At 43.1% G+C, this 25,953-nt stretch overlaps 1 protein-coding gene across 3 annotated transcripts in view; it reads left to right on the forward strand.

Annotated features, from left to right (window-relative positions):
• Positions 1–25,953, forward strand: part of prim2 (DNA primase subunit 2) — a 289,744-nt gene that overhangs the window by 16,107 nt on the left and 247,684 nt on the right. For 2 of the 3 annotated variants that reach the window (XM_069886087.1, XM_069886089.1), the window contains exons 2-4: positions 4,097–4,200; positions 8,457–8,545; positions 11,799–11,916. In XM_069886087.1, the coding sequence (XP_069742188.1) occupies positions 4,097–4,200; positions 8,457–8,545; positions 11,799–11,916 (311 nt within the window). Of the gene's footprint in view, positions 1–4,096; positions 4,201–8,456; positions 8,546–9,119; positions 9,414–11,798; positions 11,917–25,953 lie in introns of those variants that run through there. The other variant, XM_069886088.1, reaches the window with a different exon arrangement.

A 25,953-nucleotide genomic window follows, 5' to 3' on the forward strand; every position in this document is an offset into this window, starting at 1 on the left:
ATGACAAACGGTTGAGGTGTGTACTATCTAGACTACAGGAGGCAGGCCTTACCGTGAATGGAAACAAGTGCCAGTTCGGTGTGTCAGAAATGGATTTCATGGGACACAGACTTACACGGGAAGGACTACAACCCTACAAATATAAAGTAATCCACATAGCAGGGAAAGCAAACATTGCTGATCCGCTGTCCAGATTGGTGAAGGATGGTGGTCCACAATCCAAGTCAGAATTGGGAACAGAAACAGAGAGCTTTGTACGCTTCGTAGCTATTCAGTCGACACCGAAAGCTGTGATTACGAAGGAGGTCGAGAGAGAATCCGAATGTGATCCAGAACTCATGGAAGTAAGAGAATGCATACAGAGTGGACAATGGGACAAGTGTACTCACAAGGCTTACATTCCTATTAGAGACGAACTTTGTTGAGACCGAAGATCGTATCCTTAGCGCATGAAGGACACCTAGGTATTGTTAGTACCAAGCAAAACCTCAGGACCAAGGTATGGTGGCCAAGTTGTGATAAAGACGCAGAGAAATTTGTTAAAACTTGTCACGGATGTCAAATCACAAGTAGGAGTAATCCGCCAGAACTGATCCGGAGTACGCAACTTCCGACAGGACCATGGATCGACGTAGCTGTTGATTTTCTTGGACCTTTACCGACGGGTGAATCATTTATGGTAGTGATAGATTACTACAGCAGATACTATGAGTACATGGTGTTGAAGTCCACAACCACTGAAAAAACAATACAAGTGTTAGCAGAGATATTCGCAAGATATGGATTACCTGTTACATTATACTCTGACAATGGTCCACAATTCATTTCAGAGACATTTGCGGAATACTTGAGGACCACAGGTATCCACCATCATAAAGTAACTCCGAAATGGCCGCAAGCCAACGGGGAAGTAGAGATACAAAATCAGTCCATTGAAAAACAATTGAGGATTGCACATGCTGAAGGACAAAATTGGCGAGAAGCATTGCTATCTTATGTGGCTGTCTATCGAGCAACGCCTCATGCAACCACTGGAAAAAGTCCTGCAGAAGCATTTTTTTGGGAGAAAAATCCGCACAAAAATGCCAGAAATAAAGGAAATCCGAGACGACCAGGAGATGAGGGACCACGATGCTGAAAAGAAAGGTGCAGCAAAGCTGTACACAGATTCGAAACGTGGAGCCAAGTACTCAGACATCATGCCAGGAGATAATGTTCTAGTGAGGCATGAAACTGGTGGTAAGCCAGACACACCTTATTACCATCAACCCTATACTGTCGTATCCAGAAGTGGCAGTATGGTGACAGTCAAGTCTCCGACTGGAGTCCTGTATAAGAGAAATGTATCAGGTGTAAAAAGGTACCAGTCCAGAGATACATCGAGCGAAGAGGTTGAAAGGCCAATACGAGATGCTGAAACTGAGAGACATGATGATGTTCCAGAGGCAGTTACCAGCACTCCTGATGAAGTGACTAGAGCGCCAGACACACTCGAAGCCGTGGCGAGCAGTATTTCCGATGCTGAGAGTGAACAACCGAGAAGCGACGACAATATCGCAGGCAGGCCGAAACAAAACCGGAAAGTGCCCAAACGATACGAAGACTTTGTGCCATAGTTTTAATAAGAACTTTGGGACAGTATTTAATCTTATATCATAAAGTGCATGTATGAGTGCTGTAGGAAGTAAACTTTATGTAGTTGAGTCATAGTATTACCATTAGTTACGATGTTTGTAGGTTTCCGAGGGATATTGGTAAGTGAGGGTAAAGTTTATTTCTGATTAAAGGAGAGATGTCATGATAATGAATATGTATGAGATGTACCGGAAGTCACGTGGTATGAGAGAGAGAGATAAGAGCACAAGCAGGAGAACAAAGGAAACGGGAAAATAAAGCCACTGAGAAGTTTACCTGATAAAACTTGTGTTTAATGTTTTATTAACTTCACATTTCGGGCCACAAATGTGACACATTCCAGTATCCTTTTTATTTCTAGCTTCCTTTCAAAGTAAATCTTTTCCTTCCTAATGACCTTCTTAGTTGCTTTTGATAAGTTTTTAATGGCTTCCCAGTCCTGTCTTTTCACACTAATTTTTACTTCCTTTGTATGCCTTTTCTATTGGTTTTATGTCTCTTGTCAGCCACAGTTGTCATTTTTTTCCATTCAAATATTTTTTTGGAATATACCACTCCTGCATCTTCCTTGTTACCAACCATTGCTGCTCTGCTGCCCTCCCTGCTCGTCTTCCTTTCCGGTCAACTTTGTCCAGTTCTCCTCATACTTCTGTAGTCCTCTTTATTCCACTGGTATACTGACACATCTGATTTTAGTTTCTTCCTCTTGAAGTGCAGGTGAATTCTATCATAAATATGATTATTGCCTCCTAAGGGTTCCCTGATCTTTTGGCCCCCTAATCACCTCTGGTTCATTACACAGTACCCAATCCAGAATAACAATTTCCCTAGTCAGTTCAGCTGCCAACTGTTCTAAGAAGTCATCCTGAAGGCATTCAATAAATTTCTTTACTTGAGATCCAGCACCAACTTCATTTCCCTAGTCAATCTGCATTTTGAAATCCCCATGACTACTGTAATTTTTTAAAAATACCTTCTCGAGCTCCCTTTTGTGTGCCATATCCTGGCTACTGTTTGGAGGCCTGTATAGAACTTCCAGCAGGAGCCTTTTTACCTTTGAATTTTCTTAATTCTACATCTGATCTAATGTTTCCTCTCTCCAAAGATTTACCGGTAATTCCATTTTTAACCAACACCCTCTGCCTATCCTTCCAATACACTGTGTATACAGGGATTTTTAGTTCCTAGCTGTGATCTTTCAGCCACGACTCAGTGATGGCCACAATATCATATCTGCCAACTTCTAGCTGCACTACCAGGTCATTAACTTTATTTTTTATACTGTGTGAATTTAAATACAAAACCTCGAGGGCTGTATTCATCACCCTTGTAAACTTGGTTTCCAAGGTACATCAAGTTAAGTCCTTAATTTTATGCTTGCAATTTTGCCCTATTGACTGCCTATCCTTCTTCAATCTTGCTACAAGGTGTATCTACTTGTGTATCTTCTGCCCTATTCACTTCCTCTCATTCTGGTTCCCATCCTCCTGCCGAACTAGTTTAAACCCTCCCTGATAGCTCCAGCAAACCTGCCCACACGTTATTAGTTCTTCTTCCATTCACGTGCAATCTATCCTTTTTGTATGGATCATACCTTCCCTTGATCGTTGAATGAGGTTTGATATTGACTAAGGTGTCTCTGTCTACCTGAACTTGATATAGGTCACTACTGCTAGTGTAATTTAATAAACCTGTATTTGTATGCTCTGTGGTAGACCGGTCTCGGCAGCGTGGATCGACTATCACAGCGTGTGCCTTCCTCATTCGAACTTCTGTCTCTTACCACCTCTGCCTCCCAAAAGGTCTTGAGTTCATCCAGCTTCAGTTCCTAACAGTCTGTAAAGGAGCTGCAGCTGGATGCACCTCTTGCAGGTGTAGTCATCAGGGACACTTGTGCTGTCCCAGATTCCCCACATCCTGCAATTGGAGCATACTGCTGCCCTAGCTGCCATCTCCACTATGAAAGATCTTACCTGACCTTATCTGTACTGGTACTATGTCCCAGCCTCTGCTCGCCAGAATCTCTCGAGCCAAAGCCTCTAACTCACTACTCCTACTCTGGCTGCTCCAACAATGGATGCTCCACTTGTGCCTGCTCATTGAACTTGTTCAAAATGCTATGAGTTGTACTTCAAAAATAGTAATCGACAAGTCACTTCCTCATCACCAGGCCTTCAATGGGCTGTGTTTAGTGAAGCAGTGACAAGTACCTGTGATGCCATCATCCTGCACGTCGTTATCACTGATTCAGCTGACTCTTCCATTGCAGGACACTTGAGAGCAAGTGCAATAATTGTTGATCAGTCGTACCCATTAATGGGAATATTTAAGCAGTTTGATTTGCTGTTTTTGCTGTTTATTTAAAAAAAAAACAAATTTTCAAGATCTATCATAAATTCGAGCAAGAGGCAGTGTAATAGTTTAGATGTAGTTGGAATTAATTATTTTTCTTCTCTTCTAGTTCTCAAGAGCACGGAAACTATTGGCATTAGCTACATTAAGGGTTCTGAAACATATAACAAGAAACTGGAAAATGAACTTCGAAAGCTGAAATTTCCTTACAGAGTAAGCTTCTATACTTTGTGAATTATACTTGGGGGTGGGGGAAGGAACAATGCCATTTTATTCAATATTGCACTTCTGACTTTCTCTGTTCCATCTTGTACCTCTGCATTGAAATCAAGTATACTCCCACATTGAACAAGATGTGAGGTTGATCATGTTTGTACGGTTTTTCCAAAGCAATGATCTAATTACCATATATTTTGGTGCATAAGATGACCCTTGAAGCAGCCAAAAAAACCCACAAAAAAGGTTTGTCTTGTAGGCCAGATTCAAAAACAGGTGGCTTTAAAATTCTGGCCAGAAAAAGGGACCTCTCCACATCCCCCTCCATTTCACCTTTCTTCTTGGAATGCTTGTCTTTATTGGCTGATCAGGGAATAAAACAAAATCTCTGAAATTGAAAGATTCAATGAAGGCTAGCATTTTTTTTCCCCGTTAGATTTTAGTCATTGAGTTCATTCAAAATCCATCGTCCATCCCCTTTTTCCCCCTCAGCCTATCCATAGAACTTGTGATCCTTTCTCCCTAATGTCCTCGTGTAGCTTTCAGAATTGCAGCAATGTTACTGGCCTCAGCAAGTTTCGTGTTTTTGTAATTCTCTGGGTAAAGAGCTTCCTAAATTTCCTCTTGGATCTGGCAGTGATTTTTATTATATTTATGACACTTGCATTGAGAAGTCCAAGTTTAATATCATAAATGTAAATTTCTTCTCTCCAACGATCACCACAAGTCCTTTTGTGATTGTGAATAGTTTTGGTTATTGAGTCATTTTACCTGCATGGGCACATAGGATCACACTTCAACATCTTATTTGAAAGGTAATATTTGCAGCTACATTCTTGGAAATGCTGTGAACTGATCCATAGTTGCCAAGTTCTTCCTTTGGGACTGCCATTGAGTCATTCTTTCAGCTATCTCTCTCGAACATAGCTTGCCTCAAACATTGTTAAGGAGTTATAATTTCCACTATAGCTTTTCAAATGCTACGCATGTGAACCATGTCTGACTTTGGAAATTCAAAGAGTTATTGGTTTAGTTCTGCTGCCAGACTTGTGTGTCATGAGGCAGGACCATTTTAATTTTCTTCATTAACAATATTAAAATTAAATAGTGTTGATGATTTATTTTGAATTTCAAGTTGCTGAAATAAAATAAACAGATGCAAGATCCTAGTTTTAAAAACTGGTGTATAAATAAAAATGCAGCGGTAATAACAGTTCAGTGTATGACTTTGCTTATGTTGAATGACATCTATTTTGTGCTGCAGAATTAAGACATTCGAAGTTTCAGATCAGTGGTAATGTTTGTTTTCCTGATTCATGTTCTGTCAGCATATTCATTCCTCTTCTCTGCCCATGTCTACCTTTTCTCTAAATCCATTGTTCAGCTCCTCTTCCCCCCCCCCCACCCCAACTGCTGAATCTTGTTTCCTTGAGGACTGATTGCTGATCACAAGCCAACTGCTGTAGTGACAGCACTTGAGACGGTTGAATGTGTGACTTTTTTGCCTAAAAGCTTCCACTAAAGGCCATGCATCCACAGCAAACCAGAGACAAAAAGCAACCTGCTGCCAGCAAAGTCTCTGTAGAAAAACCCAGTCGCTTGGTCTCATAGGACTGCCAGATAGATGTGCACTCACTTCGATGTCCGCACACGCAGCTTTGTGATGGGAAAATCCATACTCTATTTGCAAGTCAGTCATGAGTTTAAGAAGTTAAATATTGCAGATGTCTAAGAGCAAGTGCAGTCACATGAGAAAATGTGCATACGTTGCAGGAAATACTTGAATTTAAATAATCCTGGTACTATGGTGGGATACAAATTTGTCTTTCCAGATTGACTCCAACTAATCTGATAATTACTAGGCTAGTGTACCTTACTAGATGATTGGGAAATAGAAGGCTGAGATTGTAAGAATATATAGGATGAAAAAAAATCCTCTCCTCAAAGAATTGTAAGGAAATGGGGTACATTTTGATAGAATCCATAATTTGAAAGAGGAATAAATACATTTTACCTGCTTGCTGCAGGCAATTTATAATGGCTAATTAATCTCCCAATCCTTTTAAACAAGTAATTAAGCAGTTATTATCCAGTTATAGGACAATTGGATGTTGGCTATTTCTGTGAACAAGTAGCTGAATTGCGGCCTGTTGAGTTTTTAACCACCTGGAGTCAACTTCCCAGGATTTGAAGTTTAAAACAATTCTGAATGGCTATACAATGAAATACTGACTTTCATGTCATTGGAAAATCTTCACATTTGCAAAAATGGTTCAGCAACGATGGTTGTGTTAGCATTGCTTTTACTTATTTTCTTGGCTGATTTGGTCTCTTCAAATATGCTAAGTTTGCTGGCTAAAATGGTTTTGCCACAACACAGTAGAATTTGAATCAATTTTATTTTCACCGATAACTGAAAATGCTCAGGAGACCAGGCTGCACCTGTGGGAAGAGAGGGTGAAGACACTTCACCAGAACTGGATAGGAGACTAGAGTCTTGTTGAGCTGCAGGGAAGGGGTTCTTATGGGGGATAAGCTGTAATCAAAGTTATCTAGTCAGTGAGTGGAATGGGAGCACCTGGAATCAGAATTTATGGTCATGAACAAGTCATAAAATTCTTTATATTGCAGCAGCATTATAATGTAAACGTTCTTACAAACCACTTGACAACAATAAATTAAAACAAAATAGTGCACGAAAAGTAAGGCAGTGTCTTTGAAATCTGATGGCAGTGGGGAAGAAGCAGTCTTTGTGCCACTGAGTGTTCGTCTTTGGGCTCCTGTACCTTTTTCCCTGAATGTTGCAGAGTGAAGAGGGTACGGCCTGGGTGGTGGAGCCTCTTGAGGATAGAGGCTGCTTGTTTAAGACACCACTCAATGGAGTGAGGTGGCTGTGATGTCACAGGCCAAGTTAACAACACTGGAGGTATTTCATGTCCTAAGCATTGGCACCTCCGTACCAGACTGATGCCACCAGCCAGAATGCTCTCCACAGTACACCTGTAGAAGCTTTTGAGAGTCTTTGGTGACAACGAATCTCATCAAATACCTCACAAAGTAGAGCTGCTAGTGAGCCACCTTCATGATTGCATTGACATGGAGGCTCCCAGACAAATTCTTGGAGATGTTGACACCCAGGAATTTGTTGACCCCCTCCACTACTGATCCCTCGATGAATAATGGGTCAAATTCCCCTGACTTCCTCCTGAAGTCCACAATCATCTTGGTTTTGCTAATGTTGGGTGCAAGGTTGTGGACATTACACCACTCAACGAGCTGATCTACCTCCCTCCTGTACACTTGGTCATTGCTGTTTGTGATTCTGCCGACAACTGTGGTGCCATCGGCAAACTTGTAGATAGCATTGGAATTGTGCCTGTCCACACAGTCATGGGCGTATATTGAGTGGAGCAGTGGGCAAGGCACACATCCTTGAGGTGCGCATATGTTGATAATCATTGAGGAGGAGATGTTTCCAATTTGTACTGACTGTGGTCTTCCGATGAGGAAGTCAAGGATCCAGTTGCAGAGTGGAGAGAGAGAATCTGAGACAAAAGAACAAAGAAAAGTTAATGTAGGAGCTGTGAAATGCAGTACAGGAAGATGTACCTGAGATGAAAGGTTGGGGATGCCCTTCGCACTCAAAGGTGGAAAAGAAACCCAATGAACTGAATAGTTCACAGATAAATTATTAATGCCTATGGGGAAATCTCTGGAGTCTCGGTAGCTCATTTGGTAGAGCATCTGAGGCTCCAGGATTCGAGTCTGGGCCAGGGTTTCATTCCATCTGCTGATCAAGTCAAATAGTTTGCCTTCATCCCTTGCTCCTCCCATGTCATATTGGTGGCCATATCCTGTTACAGGGACTTTGGAGGTCCTGATCCAGTAACTGGGCTCCCCAGCCATGGGAAGCAGCTTCTCCATGTCCACCCTGTTGAGAGTTTCCACTTGATTTCTTCTTTAAAAGACATTTAGACTGCTATGTGGATATGAATGGTTTGGAGGGATATGGACCAAGCATAGGCAAATGGAAGTAGCTTGGATAGACAAATCGGAATGGGCAAGTTGGGCTGAAAGGTTTGTTTTGATGCCATATAACCTTTTGACTCCATAACTCTTTAATTAACTTTTTATGAACACAATTTTTATTCTTTGTAAACCTGTCCAAACTCTTGCTACTTTTTTTGTAATCTTGGTATGTTGGGTTGGTATTACTTTAAGGCTGATTAATTTTATCTTTCTGCTTCCATCAGATTTTTAGTGAAGGGAAGTCGGATGAATATGAAATGAGGAGGAAAGATCACATCTCTCACTTCATACTGCGTCTTGCTTACTGCCAGTCGTAAGTACATTTTGCACTTTCAAGTAAAATATGTGAAACCAAGATTAATTTATTTTTGAAAATAAATTTTTAGTGTTTCAATAATGTTCAGATCTTTGCACTTCTATTTTTAAGAATTATTTTGCTTTGGATCTGTACTGAGTACGATATTTGTCAGCTTGTAAACATTTCACAAGAAAGGGATTCTGCGAAGCCAAGCCAAAGAAAAGAAGAAGATAACAAAAATGTAAAATATTAATTTGACAACATTGTCTGCATTATAAATGAAAATCAAAAATTACTACATATCCTGGAAATCTGAACTCAAACAGAAAATGCTGAAAATGCTCAGCTGTTTGGTAGCAAAGAGAAACAGATTTAGCTTTTCAGATTAAAAACCCTTTCATTAAGTGGGTGTGAGAATAATGAGGGGGTGGGGAGAGATGAATGGATCAAGGGGAGTATCTGATTGGGTGAGGCCAGAGTTGCTGTGGTGATGAGATTTACACATCACAATAAATGTGGAAGAAACCATAAAGGGTCTGAAATGCAGAGCTATAGGACATATCCAATAGGGAGAAAAACTGAGGTATTATTGCAATTGGATGACCAACTGCAGGTGTGGTCAGCTCTGATACAAAAGTGACGTTTTTGAATTTTTAGACTTGAAGCATGATAACAGGCCCATCCAGCCCATGAACCTGTGTCCACCCCCAAATATACCAATTAGCTTACAATCCACAGATAACCGGGGTACCTGGAGGAAACCACACAGACACAGAATGTACAAGCTTGTTACAGACAGAACCTGGACCGCTATCTGCTGTGCACAAATTTTGAATTTGATAGTGTGCTTGGAAGGCTGTATATTGACCAAATGGAAGATGAGGTACAATTCTTGAAACTTGCATTTGACCATCACAAGAAACGATGAACAGATCAGTGTGAGTGGATAGAAAATTAACATGATAGGCAGAAGAAAGCTCATGAATTGTACGATAAACTCAACATGGGTGCTTCAACAAGAGTTGCCTAATTTATGATTGGCTCCTTGTGACTTTACGAATGACCACATTGTGAATATTGAATGCAGTACATGAGGTTGGAAGAGGTACAAGTGAATTTCCGCTTCATCAGGGAGGACTATTTGGGTCCCAGAGCGGTGGGAAGGCAAGTGGTAAAAGGAAAGATGCTGCATCTCCCACAGTCGCTTGTGGAAAGTGCCATGTGAAAGGGGAATATTGATGGAGTTGTTGCAAAGGCATTAGTGTGTTTGGAATGCTGCAATGGGAAGGAAGAAGTGTTTGAGGTTGGGGGAAATTGTGAAAGATGACCCAGTCGTCTGTTGGGCTGGCAAGCGAACTTGAGAAACTATAAGTTTGAGCAAGAGGAGGAAGGTAAGAGTACGTGTGTGAAATAGAAAAGATGTGTTCAAGAGTTCTCTGAATGAGAATGGAAAGATGGCCATAATTTAGGAAGAAGGACCCCGCTTGCATCTATGTGAAAAGTCCGAGCAGATACAACAGTGGCAGAGGAAATGGAAGAATGGATTTAAACCGGGAAGTCTGCAGATGTTGTGATTGTAGTGCAGCACTCAAATAAATGTGCTGGAGAAACTCAGCCTGTAGACACTGTGTGTGTGACCTGCTGAGTTTCTTCAGCACATTTGTGTATCGAGAGACCAGATTGTTAATTTGCCTTTGGAGTTAAGCATATTGCCTTCTGGAGAATGGGATTAAGAGATCAAGAAACGGGATGGATAGATTGTGTGAACAGGTGAAAACTGTAGGAAAAGTAAGTTTTTGTGTTCTATCTGGGAAAAAGAAGTAGCACTAATAGGGCCATTGATCTACAGGTAAAAGAAATGAAGAAGAGTGCCCCAATGCAGGTCTGAGAATTCCATATAGTTCACAAAGAAGTTCTCAAAGTACCTCATTCTTCTGAAGAAAGTATATGGGGTTGAAGAGGAAATTGTTTGATGTTTGCTTGAGTTTGCCAGGTGAATGAATGTTGGAGGTGTACTGGTTGGGCCTTTTTTTAACGCTTTGGATTCCGTGTTCTGGTTTTCCAGGACAACCAACAAGCGCACATACTCAGGGTCCCAGTTTTCTGGGACTGGTTTTCTATCCAAACACCAGCTGATTCGACTGGTATTTGTATTGTAAAGGTTTACCCATGGATCAGTCCAGAGTACTGTATATATTATGAAAGGTTAAAAATGACTGGAATCTAAAGGGTTAAGGAGGGCTGGAAAGTGTGGGTTGGAGACATTACTGAATGATATGTCCATGAGAAAGATGAGCAGATTGTGATGGGCAGATTAGAAAATGCTAGCAGTGGATGACAAAAGATATCTGGGCATAATTGGGAAACACTTGGACAAGAAGAGAATGTAGTAAATGATGAAAAAAAAGTTCAATGTGGCAAAAGCAGCCTGAAGCACTTGGTCTGCTGGGCAGTCTTGCTTGTGGATTTTGGGCAGAAGATGGAAGCTAAATCTGGAAAGGAAAGAACAGTCTGCTGGAGGAACTTAGTGGTTCGAGCAACATTAGTGGGAGAAAAAGAATTGTCATTGTTTTGGGATGGAATTTTTTTTACAATCTGGGAGACGATGAGTTATGAAATGAATGACCACCAGATGGTGCAATAGGGTCATAATTTGGGACCAGTTTGAACTGCTTGCTGTTTTTATATGTATAAACCTGTGTGCCATTGGAGAGTTGACATGGATATTTGGTCAGGCCTTGGGACTATGGCTTGCAGAGACCTAAGGGTTTGGAATTCACAAATAAATAAATCAACATATTGACCAACTTTCAATGTACCCTTCCAAACCACATGCAGGTTGATGGGTTAATTGGGCACTATTAGTTTCCTCTCGTTGGAAGAATAATGTGGAGGATTGGTCTTCTCAGTTGGCTCAGACCTAGTGGGCTGAAAGGCCATTTTCCATGTTGTGTCACTGATTCTAATATTGCAACTGGCTGTAAAACAAATGGTCCTATGTAATAGCCAGGCGTGAAACCTAACCTCGAATTTAAATGGCATTTTGTTATCATTCATTGTGATGACCAGCACTGCTTTGTTTCCCAGTTTAATGTTGCTTTGAATCTCTGGAAAGCATATTTAATGAAGGAACTGCCCTTGTTTATCATGTGGGATTGGTTATTTCAGAATTGAAGCTCTGATGGAGTACAGATTGTGATTCAATTTTTCTTTGTTTTCTCCAACATCCTTTCACCCCCACCATCTCCCCCGGATCCCATATCTTCAGGGAAGAATTGAGGCGGTGGTTTATTCAGCAAGAGTTGGACTTGTTCCGTTTCCGATTTGGTGAGCTACAGGACAAGCAGCAAGAGTTTCTCAAGCAAAATAAACTGGAGTATCATGCTGTGAGTAGGCACTTGGCCTCACTCGGGTCTATGCTGTCTCTCAGAATTAAACCACTCTGGTTTCTTTTTGTTCTTTGTAAAGAGAAGCTGCATTGTCACTCACAGCTGTGGTTGATTTAACCAGGTAATACTACAAACGAGCCTGCAGCTGACGTGGACTTTTACCCCCTCCATAAATCTTCGTCCGCGAAGCCAAGCCAAAGAAAAAAAAAACCCTTAATTCCACCACCTTTCTGCATGTTATTTCATCACCGCGCCCACTGTGTTCAATTGGCATTTGCAGCATCATCAGTACTTCTGTAGCAATTTAATTCCTTCTGGTCGAATCAATTGTAATTAAAATATTCTGATTTTATAATATTCGTGATATGGGAAGCTTTGATTTTGTCTTTTCCTTCTCCACTGTTTGCTCACCCTGATTTGGCAAAGGCAAGAGATCCTAAAATGGGACGAGACTAAATTAGTGTGGGTGGTGAATGGGGGATATCCCAAGACTAAATGAAGCAGGCATTTGTCCACAAAGAAAGTTCAGAAATTGGCTTTTTCATCCTTTACAAATAGTAGAAGTTATTTTCTTGTGCAAAACACAAAAGTGCTCAAAGCCGTGAAGTGTCTACGGGAAGCAAGGGGGATAGAACTAACTTTTTTGGGCCTGAGGCCTTTGACAAGGTATGAGCAAAAAAAAAAACGGTGGGTGCCTGAATAAAATCGTGGGGAGGGGGAGAAAGAGAAGGGCAGGGTGCACAACCCAATAAGCAAGAGGTCAGAAGTAGAAATGGGTGTGAGGCAGAAGAGAAAAAAAATCTGAGAAATGATAGGAGAGGCAGTAGCTCTCTGAATGGAGAGGGATGAGGCCGGGGAGCTGGAAGAAAGGAGAGAAATGGGGAGAGAGAGAGATGGGGAAGGGTCCAATGGAAACTGGAGAAGTCAATGTTAGTGCAGTCTCGTTGGTGAATGCCCAGATGAATGTAAGATGTGATTCCTCCAATTTGTGGGTGGCCCTGCTTGGCAGTGCATGAGGCCATGGATTGACACATAGGAGTTGGATTAAGGTGTGGAATTGAAATTGTTGACCACTGCAAGGTCCCTGTTACTGCAGCATGTGGGGTGAAGGTGCTCAATGAAATGATCTCCCAGTCCTGTGTCTCGCTCTTTGATGTGGAAGAAGTCACAACAGGAGCACTGGATGCAGTAAATGACCCCAGCAGATTCAGAAGTGGTTGCTTCAGTTGGGATGTCTGTTAGACCCCCTTATAGTGGTGAGGGAAAAATTGTAGTATTTCCTGCAGTCACATGGGTAGGTACAGAGGGAATAAGTAGGAAGGAATGAGTAGACAAGGCAGTCATGAAGGGAGTGGTCCCTATGGACGGCAAGGACGCACACATCTGGATGCTCTTTATTGACTGCAGTTCAGCATTCAGCACCATTATCCCTTCAAAACTGATCAACAAATTCTGAGACCTGGGCCTCATTTCCCTACTGTGTAATTGGATCCTTGATTTCCTCACCTCCTGGATGAGACATATAAGGCAATCGAACAACTGAAAAGTGGCAAAGCAGCAGGTATGGATGGAATCCCCCCAGAAGTCTGGAAGGCTGGCGGCAAAACTCTGCATGCCAAACTGCATGAGTTTTTCAAGCTTTGTTGGGACCAAGGTAAACTGCCTCAGGATCTTCGTGATGCCACCATCATCACCCTGTACAAAAACAAAGGCGAGAAATCAGACTGCTCAAACTACAGGGGAATCACGTTGCTCTCCATTGCAGGCAAAATCTTCGCTAGGATTCTACTAAATAGAATAATACGTAGTGTCGCTGAGAATATTCTCCCAGAATCACAGTGCGGCTTTCGCGCAAACAGAGGAACCACTGACATGGTCTTTGCCCTCAGACAGCTCCAAGAAAAGTGCAGAGAACAAAACAAAGGACTCTACATCACCTTTGTTGACCTCACCAAAGCCTTCGACACCGTGAGCAGGAAAGGGCTTTGGCAAATACTAGAGCGCATCGGATGTCCCCCAAAGTTCCTCAACATGATTATCCAACTGCACGAAAACCAGCAAGGTCGGGTCAGATACAGCAATGAGCTCTCTGAACCCTTCTCCATTAACAATGGCGTGAAGCAAGGCTGTGTTCTCGCACCAACCCTCTTTTCAATCTTCTTCAGCATGATGCTGAACCAAGCCATGAAAGACCCCAACAATGAAGACGCTGTTTACATCCGGTACCGCACGGATGGCAGTCTCTTCAATCTGAGGCGCCTGCAAGCTCACACCAAGACACAAGAGAATCTTGTCCGTGAACTACTCTTTGCAGATGATGCCGCTTTAGTTGCCCATTCAGAGCCAGCTCTTCAGCGCTTGACGTCCTGCTTTGCGGAAACTGCCAAAATGTTTGGCCTGGAAGTCAGCCTGAAGAAAACTGAGGTCCTCCATCAGCCAGCTCCCCACCATGACTACCAGCCCCCCCACATCTCCATCGGGCACACAAAACTCAAAACGGTCAACCAGTTTACCTATCTCGGCTGCACCATTTCATCAGATGCAAGGATCGACAATGAGATAGACAACAGACTCGCCAAGGCAAATAGCGCCTTTGGAAGACTACACAAAAGAGTCTGGAAAAACAACCAACTGAAAAACCTCACAAAGATAAGCGTATACAGAGCCGTTGTCATACCCACACTCCTGTTCGGCTCCGAATCATGGGTCCTCTACCGGCACCACCTACGGCTCCTAGAACGCTTCCACCAGCGTTGTCTCCGCTCCATCCTCAACATCCATTGGAGCGCTCACACCCCTAACGTCGAGGTACTCGAGATGGCAGAGGTCGACAGCATCGAGTCCACGCTGCTGAAGATCCAGCTGCGCTGGATGGGTCACGTCTCCAGAATGGAGGACCATCGCCTTCCCAAGATCGTATTATATGGCGAGCTCTCCACTGGCCACCGTGACAGAGGTGCACCAAAGAAAAGGTACAAGGACTGCCTAAAGAAATCTCTTGGTGCCTGCCACATTGACCACCGCCAGTGGGCTGATAACGCCTCAAACCGTGCATCTTGGCGCCTCACAGTTTGGCGGGCAGCAGCCTCCTTTGAAGAAGACCGCAGAGCCCACCTCACTGACAAAAGGCAAAGGAGGAAAAACCCAACACCCAACCCCAACCAACCAATTTTCCCTTGCAACCGCTGCAATCGTGTCTGCCTGTCCCGCATCGGACTGGTCAGCCACAAACGAGCCTGCAGCTGACGTGGACTTTTTACCCCCTCCATAAATCTTCGTCCGCGAAGCCAAGCCAAAGAAAGAAGAATTGGATCCTTGATTTCCTCACCTCCAGACCACAATTAGTGAGGATTGGTAAGAACATCTCAGCAATCTCTTATCAGTACGGGAGCACCACTACAGGGCTGCTTACCTAGCCCCCTGCTCTACTTATGACTGTGTAGCTTGGTATGTAAACAACCCCATGTACAAATTCACTGATGATACCATGGTAGTGGGTTGTATAAAAAGGGGTGATGAGCAGGATACAGAAAGGAGATTAAAAACTTGGCTGAATGGTGCATCAACAACAACCTCACACTCAATGTCACTAATACCAAGGAGCTGATTGTGAAGTCAAAACCAGAGGTGTACAATCCAGTGATAATTGGGAAATCATAGGTGGAGAAGATGAGCTAATTTAAATTTCTGTGAGTCATCATTTTGGAGGATCTTTCCTGATCCCAACACATTAATGTCATGAAGAAAGCAAGTCTGCACCTCTACTTCCTCAGGAGTTTGCAGAGGTTGGGTATGACATTGGAAGCCTTGGCAAACTTCTACAGATGAGCAGTGGAAAGTCTGCTGACAGCTACATCACAACCTGGTATGGAGACACTAATACCTCTGAGTGGAAAGCCCTGCAAAAGGTAGTGAACATAATCTAGAACATCACAGGCAAAACCCTCCCCACCATTGAGAAAAGCTACATTGAACTCTGCTGTTGGAGAGCAGCAGCAATCATCAAGGATTCACACCACCATGGAAATGATCTGTCCTTGCTACTGCCATCAGGAAAGAGGTATAGTTATCTCAAGAAAGTCTGGTTGAGAGAGGCAGAGACTGCAGGACTGTTTTGAATTGGTGGACTGGATCACATTCAAAGATTCATCTTCAATGGCTATGTCACAGTTGTCACCAATTTGTGTGAATGAGTTGGTCTCCATGCATGCATACCATGAGTACCTCAGCCAAGAACTGTGGATGAATCAAAGGATCACATCCTGCTAAGGACAAGGTTTAAGACCAGTGATAAAGATCTCTACAGGAAGTCAAAGTACGACGTATGGAAGGCTTTCTGAACAGCAAAGGGACAATTCTGAATGAAGCTAGAAATTGAGTCAGATAATCACCAGCTATGGCAGTGCTTGGAAGCTGTTGCATCCTACAAGGCGAAGCATCATAAATGGCTGTGATTCTTCATTCCCTGATGAGCTGAACACCTTTTATGTTCATTTTGAAAAGAATTCAACTGTACCACTGAGAATCCTGTAGAAGCTGATATCCGTCTGGTGCCAAAGTCAACATTTTTCAAGAGGGTAACACTTTGCAATGTGTCAAGGCCTGATAGTATACCTGCAGGATACTGAAATCTGTGCCAGCTAATGAGCTGGAGATTTCCACCTGCATCAAAGGGCATCTATCATATTGGTGCCCAAGATGAGCAGAGTGAGCTGCCTCAACAACCATCACCCCATAACACTCAAATCTGTTGTAATGAAATGCTCTGAGAGGTTGGTCATGGCCAGAATTAACTTGTACCCAAGTAAAGACCTGAACCCACTGCAATTCGCTTATCACTCCAATCGTTCCACAGCATTTGCAATCTTACTGGCTCTCCACACAGCCCTGAATCACTTGGATAACTGGTAACATCAGGGTGCTTTATATCAATTACAGTTCAGCTTTCAACACCATTGTCCCCTCAGTTCTGGTCAGCAACCTTTGAAACCTGGGTCTCTGCACCACCCTCTTCAACTGGATCCTTGACTTCCTCATCCGAAGACCACAGTGCAGATCGGTAACAACGTCTCCTCACTGACCATCAACGCAGGCTCACCTTAAGGATGTGTACTTAGCCCACTGCTCTACTCTCTACACCCATGACTGTGTGGCTCGGCACCACAGCTGTCGGCAGATTGACAGACGGGAATGAGGAGATGGATCATGTAGTTGAGTGGTGTCATAATAACAATCTTGCACTCAGTGTTGGCAAAACTAGGGAATTGATTGTGGACTTAAAGAAGCGGAAATCTGGAGAACACGTGGATTTTGTTTAAATGGGATTTCAGAACCTAAATATGATCTGCTGAAATGCCAGGAATCACTTCAAACTCATTTGTTTCTACTAAACAGTTTCTGATGCAAAGGTATTTCATATAAATATGGATTCAATGATGAAAAAAATTACAATTTAGATCTAAGATTGGTTTGAAATTATGGTGGTTCCATAACTTGCTGAATCTCTATCCAGAATTTATGCATCAGAGACAGAAAAAAAGTGGAAACTTGCTGAGGTAGCCACAACTCTCTTCAGCTCCTCTCTTCAGACTCCATTGTTGTTGGAGAGTGAGCTAGTTGTACATTGGTTGTTTGAGGAATATAATCTTTCTGCTTCCTTGTAGGTGCTGTGAAGTTGCAGGCTGAATTTGTAACCTCACACTGAGGTTCCATTCAGATAAATCAGTTCATGCTAGTATTTATGCTTGTCCCATTTATCCCCTCGCAATCTGTCGGTGTAACCTTTTTTCCCTTTTGCTTGTTTACCTGCCTTTCCTTGAATGTGAATATGTTATTAACTGCAACTGTTTCTTGTGGTATTCTCACACACTTTAGGTAAAGAAGGTCTGCTTAATATTTTCCTCTAACCTCACTCAAAGGCCATTCATTATATCAAATTTCTCCAGATCTCAAGCTGGTCCCCTCCATTCATTTTCCCTACTCAATTCCCTGTAACCTACGTTCCTGCTCATTCCCTTCAACTCCCTTCGATTCTTGTAATTAACTCTGCTAGTCATCAGTTAATGTCCTCAATCAAAATCCTTCATAATTTCAAAGAGAGTTATGTCATACCTCAGTCTTGTGGACCTGGCATCTTTCCCTAAGATGGATTTCTGGAAATCACTTTTTAACTCTGGAGTCCTTTACAATAGCCTGTGAACCCACTGAGGTTTGAAATCAAATGTTTTGCATCCTATGCTGCCTTGTTAATATTTCTAAACCCTGTTCTCAGAAGGGGTCAAGTTAGGAAATGGGGAAGTACAATAAGATCTAGGAGTTCTTATTCATCAGTCACTGAAAGTTAGAATGCAGGTACAGTAGGCAGTGAAGAAAACAGGTTGGCCTTTATAACAAGGGGAGTTGAGTATAGGAGCAAAGAGGTCCTTCTGCAGTTGTACAGGGTCCTGGTGAGACCACACCTGGAGTATTGTGTGCAGTTTTGGCCTCCCAAGTTTGAGGAAAGACATTCTTGCTATTGAGGGTATTGCAACGTAGGTTCACGAGGTTAATTCCCTGGATGGCAGGACTGTCATGTTGAAAGATTGGAGCAATTGGGTTTATATACACTACAAATATAAGAATGAGAGGGGATCTGATTGAAACATATAAGATTACTCAGGGATTGGACACACTAAAGGCAGGAAACATGTTCCTGATGTGGGGGAGTCCAGAACCAGAGACCACAGTTTAAGAATAAGGGGTAGGCTTTTTCGAACAGTTGAGGAAAAACTTTTTCACTCAAGAGTTGTGGATATGTAGAATGCTCTGCCTCAGAAGATCAATTCACTGGATATTTTCAAGGAAGAATTAGAGCTCTAAAAGATAGCAGAGTCGAGGGATATGGAGAGAAGGCAGAAAGAGGCACTGATTGTGGATGATCAGGGGCTGAATGGCCTACTCCTGCACCTATTGTCTATTGAGTACATTAAAAGAGATGATGTCTCTTGCAGGAATCGTGCCTGTGGACTCTTCATTGACCAGCCAATTACTGTAAACAATTAAGAAATATGGACATGAAACAAGAGGAAACTTTTGCATTTCTGTAGTCTTGGGCTCCGATTTATTTCTGTAGTCTTGGGCTCCGATTTATTACCAATGAAATGCGTTGGAAGTGGAAATCTTGTCAGGAATGTCCATTAAAAACCTTGAATATGTAGACACCAAGCAACCATTCTGCACGGTAATATGAGAATAACCAAGTCTTTGGCTTTGCATTGCTCGGACAGATATTGGCTTTGTTGTTGAGAATGATTTTTGCTGGATCTTTTGTATCCAGTTGAGAGGGCAGAACCTTCGTTTAATGTCACCTTTTGAATATTAGTCCACATTGTCACAAGATCTGGGACTCCATTCTTACCTTGGGTGCAAAGGCTGATCACTGAGTCTCAGATGACACCATTTCCATTGAATTTAACGTTGAGTCTTTGAAATTGTTTTGGAGAAGGTTTGATTTAAATAGATTTCAGCTGGACTCTGATCTTATCGCACAGAAGTGATCATGCTAATGGCAGCTGATTTGGTTTCAAACATCTTTGAAGGTGCTCAAATAGTCAAGGGTGTTCACTTGACAATTAAATATATTCGCGTATGTCTGAGGACCTGGATATTTCTTTATGATTGTCCTAATTTTATTTTTTCATCAACGAAAACCGCCTGTGAGAATAAGTAGTTGAATGATGTCACCACTACAGATCCATCCAAGTTTGGAAGGACCAGCACAGTAATTAGCTGTGATGACATTGTGGTGTGTGAATAATTTTGGTGAGGAAGTGAAGGAAATCTCATTCCTAATGAAGGAACTGTACACCTGCTTTGAATTAAAGGTTTTCAGCCTGTATCACCATTATATTGGCAGTGAGGAAAAACACTGGCCTCATCTTCCCACCCTTGTCTCAAATTCGTGTCTTGATCCAAAATACTGGCAGATCATTTCTCTTCATGGATGCTGACCCACTGAGTCGAGCTCCAGTTTCTCATTATTTTCTCAAGGTTTCAGCATCTCCGGGGTTAAAAGAAATTTGCCACAGATGGTTGTGGAGGCTAAATCCTTAGGTTCATTGAAAGTGGAGGTTGATGGGTTCATATTTAGTAAGAGTTTCAAAGATTATGGGGAGAAGGCAAGAGAATGGGGTTGGGGGATGGGGGTGGGGGGCAGAATGCATCAGCCATGATGAGAATGGCAAATCAGACTCATTGGGCTGAATGTCCTAATTATGCTCCTTGTGTCTTATTGTTGTGTTTCACTGAGCCAAGTCTATTTATATGGGTGTGAAATAGAGAAAATTGACAACTGTGCAGACTTGTTTGGATGAATTACTAACTGTACTCTAAAATGGTGCTATTATCAGGAATAAGCCTCTTTCTGAAAAAGGTAACTATTATTTTTAAGAGTTCATAAATGTTATTTGTAAGTACTTATTTAAAATCAAAGAATTCTCTTGATCAGGGGTGGCCAAACTTTTAATTTTTAATTTAGACATGCAGCATGGGAACAGGTCATTTCAGCCAACAAGTACGAACCAAGGGGTGTAGATTAATTGGGCGGCATGGACTCGAAGGCCAAAATGCCCTGTTACTGTGCTCATGTCTAAATTAAAAATTAAAAGGTTGGCCACCCCTGCTCTAGATCCTTTGACCAAAGATTTGAAATTTTGTATGAATTTATGTAGTGCAATGGTCAGATCAATTCATTTTTCTGCTTGACTCCATTATATTTAAATTTGCTGCTGAGGACTTGATTGAATTCCAGGTCAATCCATCTCCCTGCATTCTGCTTGGTTTGGATATGCTTGTTAGTTTGCTTTTCTTTCTTCCCAATCAAAATGTAATTGCCTTTGCACAGTTTTAAAATTTCATTAGATAGATTATCACATAGATGCAGGTCATTCAATCCAGCTGTGCTCTTTGTATTTCATACTATCCATCAAGATATTTTTACTTCCTGTCACTTGTTTATCCAGCATTTCTTTAAACGTGTTTTTCATTGCAAATTTTTCTGGTTGCATATTTTCACTGCTCTGCTGATAGAAACTTCTTCGGCAATCTCAATTTGGATTCAGTGGAATCTTCAGTTCACATTTGGGCTGATTTGTAACTGCAACTTTAAGTACATATTATAAAAAACCAAATATCTTTGCAAGTTGGTCTTAAACTTGAATTACTTTAGGCTGCCAATCTATAACAACTTCATGATCGTTTTCAGTTGGACATTCATTGGTTGGCATTGTGGATCAATCATCAAGTATGTAATCTGAAATTAAAACATGCTGTTGATCTCTTTGAATTAGTTTGTTACTAATGAACAACCCTTTTAATGGATTAAATGGACTTTGTTGCCACTAACAAAGGATCAGCAATGGAAAATTCACCAAACAATGGTAAATTCAAAATAATAGATTTTATTAAACTATTAATAACATAACATTTCTTACCTATCTCTAAAATTAACTCTAAATTTAATGTGTGTCTTTGGCTTGGCTTCGCGGACAAATATTTATGGAGGGGTATGTCCACGTCTGCTGCAGGCTCGTTTGTGGCTGACAAGTCCGATGTGAGACAGGCAGGCGCGGTTGCAAGGCAAAATTGGTGGGTTGGGGTTGGGTGTTGGGTTTTTCCTCCTTTGTCTTTTGTCAGTGAGGTGGGCTCTGCGGTCTTCTCCAAAGGAGGTTGCTGTCCGCCAAACTGTGAGGCGCCAAGATGCACGGTTGGAGGCGAGATCAGCCCACTGGTGGGGGTCAATGTGGCAGGCACCAAGAGATTTCTTTAGGCAGTCCTTGTACCTCTTCTTGGGTGCACCTCTGTCTCGGTGGCCGGTGGAGAGCTCACCATAGAACACGATCTTGGGAAGGCGATGGTCCTCCATTCTGGAGACCTGACCCACCCAGCGCAGTTGGTCTTCAACAGCGTGGATTCGATGCTTGCGGGCTCTGCCAGCTCGAGTACTTCGATGTTGTTGATGAAGTCACTCCAATGAATGTTGAGGATGGAGCGGAGACAGCGCTGATGGAAGCGTTCTAGGAGCCGTAGGTGATGCCGGTAGAGGTCCCATGATTCGGAGCCGAACAGGAGCGTGGGTATGACAACGGCTCTGTACACGCTGATCTTTGTGTTTCTTCAGGTGGTTGTTTTTTCAGACTCTGTTGTGTAGTCTTCCAAAGTGGCTATTTGCCTTGGCGAGTCTGTTGTCTATCTCATTGTCGATCCTTGCACCAGATGAAATGGTGCAGCCGAGGTAGGTAAACTGGTTGACCGTTTTGAGTTCTGTGTGCCCGATGGAGATGTGGGGGGGCTGGTGGTCATGGTGGGGAGCTGGCTGATGGAAGACCTCAGTTTTCTTCAGGCTGACTTCCAGGCCAAACATTTTGGCAGTTTCCGCAAAACAGGACGTCATGCGCTGGAGAGCTGGCTCTGAATGGGCAACTAAAGCGGCATCGTCTGCAAAGAGTAGTTCACGGACAAGTTGCTCTTGTGTCTTGGTGTGAGCTTGCAGGCGCCTCAGATTGAAGGGACTGCCATCCGTGCGGTACCGGATGTAAACAGCGTCTTCATTGTTGAGGTCTTTCATGGCTTGTTTTAGCATCTTGCATCATAATTGTGTATAACCGTAATTAAAGCCCTACTTTGAAAAGTCAATTTTTAAAACTTTAGCATCATTTTAGTCTTGCTTGAAGATCTTAAATTTTCAGTTCGGAAATAATTATAAAGTGCTCTTAAACATCATTTTCAGGCCTCTTTAAACTCAAAATTCTTTTGATGAGTTATTCTTAAGATATTCTTTAACTAGAAATGACCATCTTCTGAGTGACCTATGTATCTCTTGTGAAAAGGATAATAAACCCTGTCTTTTCAGGTCAAATGGATAATACCTGTCTTTTTTTCCTTCTCTTAAATAAAGACTTTGGAATCTGTTTTCCAAACAATGAGACTGTCCTCTTTATCTTGCATTCAGAAGTAGGCTTCTCTTTTGAAATCACTTATTCTGTGCCTGCCCCCCCCCCCCCCCCCCCAGAAGTAACACACAACAGCACCTCTTCTAGTTATTGTAATTCGACTGTCTTCCACAAGGTTCCAACTCCTGTGTGCGTCACAGGGTTGGACTTTTGAAACTGATCCAAAAATGTCTGAATACATTAATATATTGCTCCAAATTATGCAACAGTTACATCATCAACAGGTCAGTCCCAATTCTTGGAAACCACATGACTTATCAGTTTCCTTCATGCAAAATTTCTTTTCTTTTTCATAACTTATCCATGACAACCTCTGACCTCATCTCTGTTCAAGAGGCTTAAGTGGTTTTGTTTAAAAACAGAATGGCTTCCTTCAGCAGTTTTGCTTGAGTACTTGAATACTTCAGTTTTTAATAAATCAAACCCTTCTTTGTTCTTGAATCCATTAAAGTCCACTTCACTTCCATTAGCTCTGTCTTCCAAGACGCTGAGACTCTGGGAATGAACTCAGAGTACAATGGTTCTCTGTAACTGTACTGTGACCTGTAACTTTGTAACCAACCCACAACTAACTTGAGACATATTTATAAGAAATATAACATTAACCTAAATATTAATATTAACACAGATCCATTACAATTTGCATGCTGCATTCTGATTGCCTCCATTGATAACGTTCATGTGTATTTGTATATGGTTTAAACATGCAAGTTTAAGACCACGGGATATCAAAAATTTTAGTCTGTTTATTGTTCCTGTGTAGCAAAAAATATTTCCTTTGAGGAGGCAGAGAAATGTTTGTTAAACTCTATCTAATATTAATCTTTATATAGGATAATTTTAAGGTAAGATGTTGAAATCTAACTTTTTGGTCAGAAATAAGTTTCTGAATATAGAAGTCCTCTTCTGGAGAGCAGGAAATTTAGAGAGTGGATGTTAAGACATTTTTGTCCTGGTTATGATACTTGTACAGGGGTGGATATTGACGATTAAGCTCATTGGTCTATGCGAGAACAAATTTGTCAAAACATGCTCCTTGAAGTTTCAGTCAAAGAATGTCCAAAAATTATTGTATTGATCATAAACAGAGTTTTGTGGAGGTATGCCACTAGTCAGGCGAACCGGCCCCGCTTGTAATCCACACGGTGGGGCAGCCAGCCAAAATGGCACTGTCGAGGGTTTCCCCTTCTTTTCAGCACCGGGCTCAGAAGCCCACGCTGGGGGACCACGTGATGCCCGAGTGACGTCGACGCCCCCCAGCACGTTCTCAGCCAGGTCCAGGCTGGGAGTATAAGTCCAGCCCAGCAGCCAGCAATAAACCAGTTTTTCTGCTCACTGAGCTCAACCCGTCTGGTTGTGTGTTCTTTCAGTAGCAGTGTAGCTGCCGGTACAATTGGTGACCCCGACTGGTTCAAATGTCTTTGAACCCAACACAAGCGAACCTGGGATCAGTGCTATAGCTGTCAAGCTGCCTGACTTCTGGATTCAGGAGCCAGAGACCTGGTTCGGCCACGTGGAGGCCCAGTTTAACCTCCGCCATATTTCGTCCAACACGACCAAATTCTACCACGTGGTCACCGCCCTGGACCAGGTCACCGCCAAATGTGTGCTGCACCTCATTCAGCACCCGCCCGCCGAAGACAAATACGGGACCATCAAGCAAGTGCTCACCGAATCCCTCGGACTATCCAGGCGTTAGTGTGTCGTTTGGATGCTGCACTTTGACACCTTGGAGGACAGGTCCCCAATGGAGCTGATGGACGAGATGCTCATGCTCATGGGTGATCACACCAACTGCTCACTCTTTGAGCAAATTGTCCTCGAGCAGATGGTCGAGGACATCCGGCCATTACTGGCCCAAGAGAGTTTTATCGACCTGAGGAAGGTTGCTCAGAAGGCCTAAGAGCTATGGCTCGAGCGATTCCCGGAAGGCTCGCGGTCCAGCAGGTTGTGAGGCACGGGCATGACCACGCCAAGCCCGCCCCTAGCACTGCGATAGAACACCCGGCCCCTGCAAGGGCCATCAAGAGCATAACCGGGGCATGGCATTCACTCTGGGCCTCTGCTTCTACCACCAGTGCTGGGGAGCCAAGGCTCGGAAGTGTCGTCAACCCTGCTTGTTCCAGGGAAATGAGCAGACCGGCAGCTGTTCGTGGCTGTGGTGGCTGGCCAAGGGCACAGCCTCCTCTACCTGCGGGATTCAGTCAGTGGACGGCGCTTCCTTGTTGACACTGGAGCCCAGATCAGCATCATCCCAGCCACAGCCATCGAGTTCAGGAACCGATCTCTGGGACCTCCCCTCAGTGCGGCCAACGCAACAGAGATCCAGACGTATGGGAACAAGACAGTCCACTTTCAGTTTGGCTGGCGAAAGTTCTCGTGGAGGTTCACCGTCTCGTTCCTTCCATCCGCCATCCTGGGAGCCGACTTCCTCCTCGCTCACAGCCTCCTGGTGGACATTCGAGGTAGGCACCTGGTAGACGCCCTGACTTTCCAGGCCGTTCGCCTCGACGCTTCCCGCACAGAGCAACCACAGATAGCCACGATCAGCATGCCCAGAGATGAGTTCCAGCGAATCCTGGACACGTTTCCGGCCCTCCTCAGGCCACAATTCTCCACTACCTCACTGCGCCACGGAGAGTTCCACCACATCCCCACCCAGGGTTCATGCCAAGGCACGCCGGCTCACGCCTGACAAGCTCCACGTGGCGAAGGAGGAGTTTTTGCATCTGCTTGAGCTGGGGATCATTCGGTGCTCCAACAGCCCATGAGCCTCGTTGCTCCACCTGGTCCCGAAAGCCTCCGGCGGCTGGCACCCCTGTGGAGACTATCAACGGCTCAACGAGGCCACAGTTTCTGACCATTACCCCATCCCTCACATCCAGGACTATATGGCCAACCTACATGGTGCGAGGGTTTTCTCTAAGGTTGACCTGGTGCGCGGGTATCACCAAATCCCAGTGCACCCTGAGGACATACCCAAAATGGGCATCATCACCCCCTTCGGCTTGTTTGAATTCCTTTGCATGCCGTTTGGGCTAAGGAA

Source organism: Narcine bancroftii, chromosome 6 (assembly GCF_036971445.1).
Source record: "Narcine bancroftii isolate sNarBan1 chromosome 6, sNarBan1.hap1, whole genome shotgun sequence".
NCBI classification, from domain to species: Eukaryota; Metazoa; Chordata; class Chondrichthyes; order Torpediniformes; family Narcinidae; genus Narcine; species Narcine bancroftii.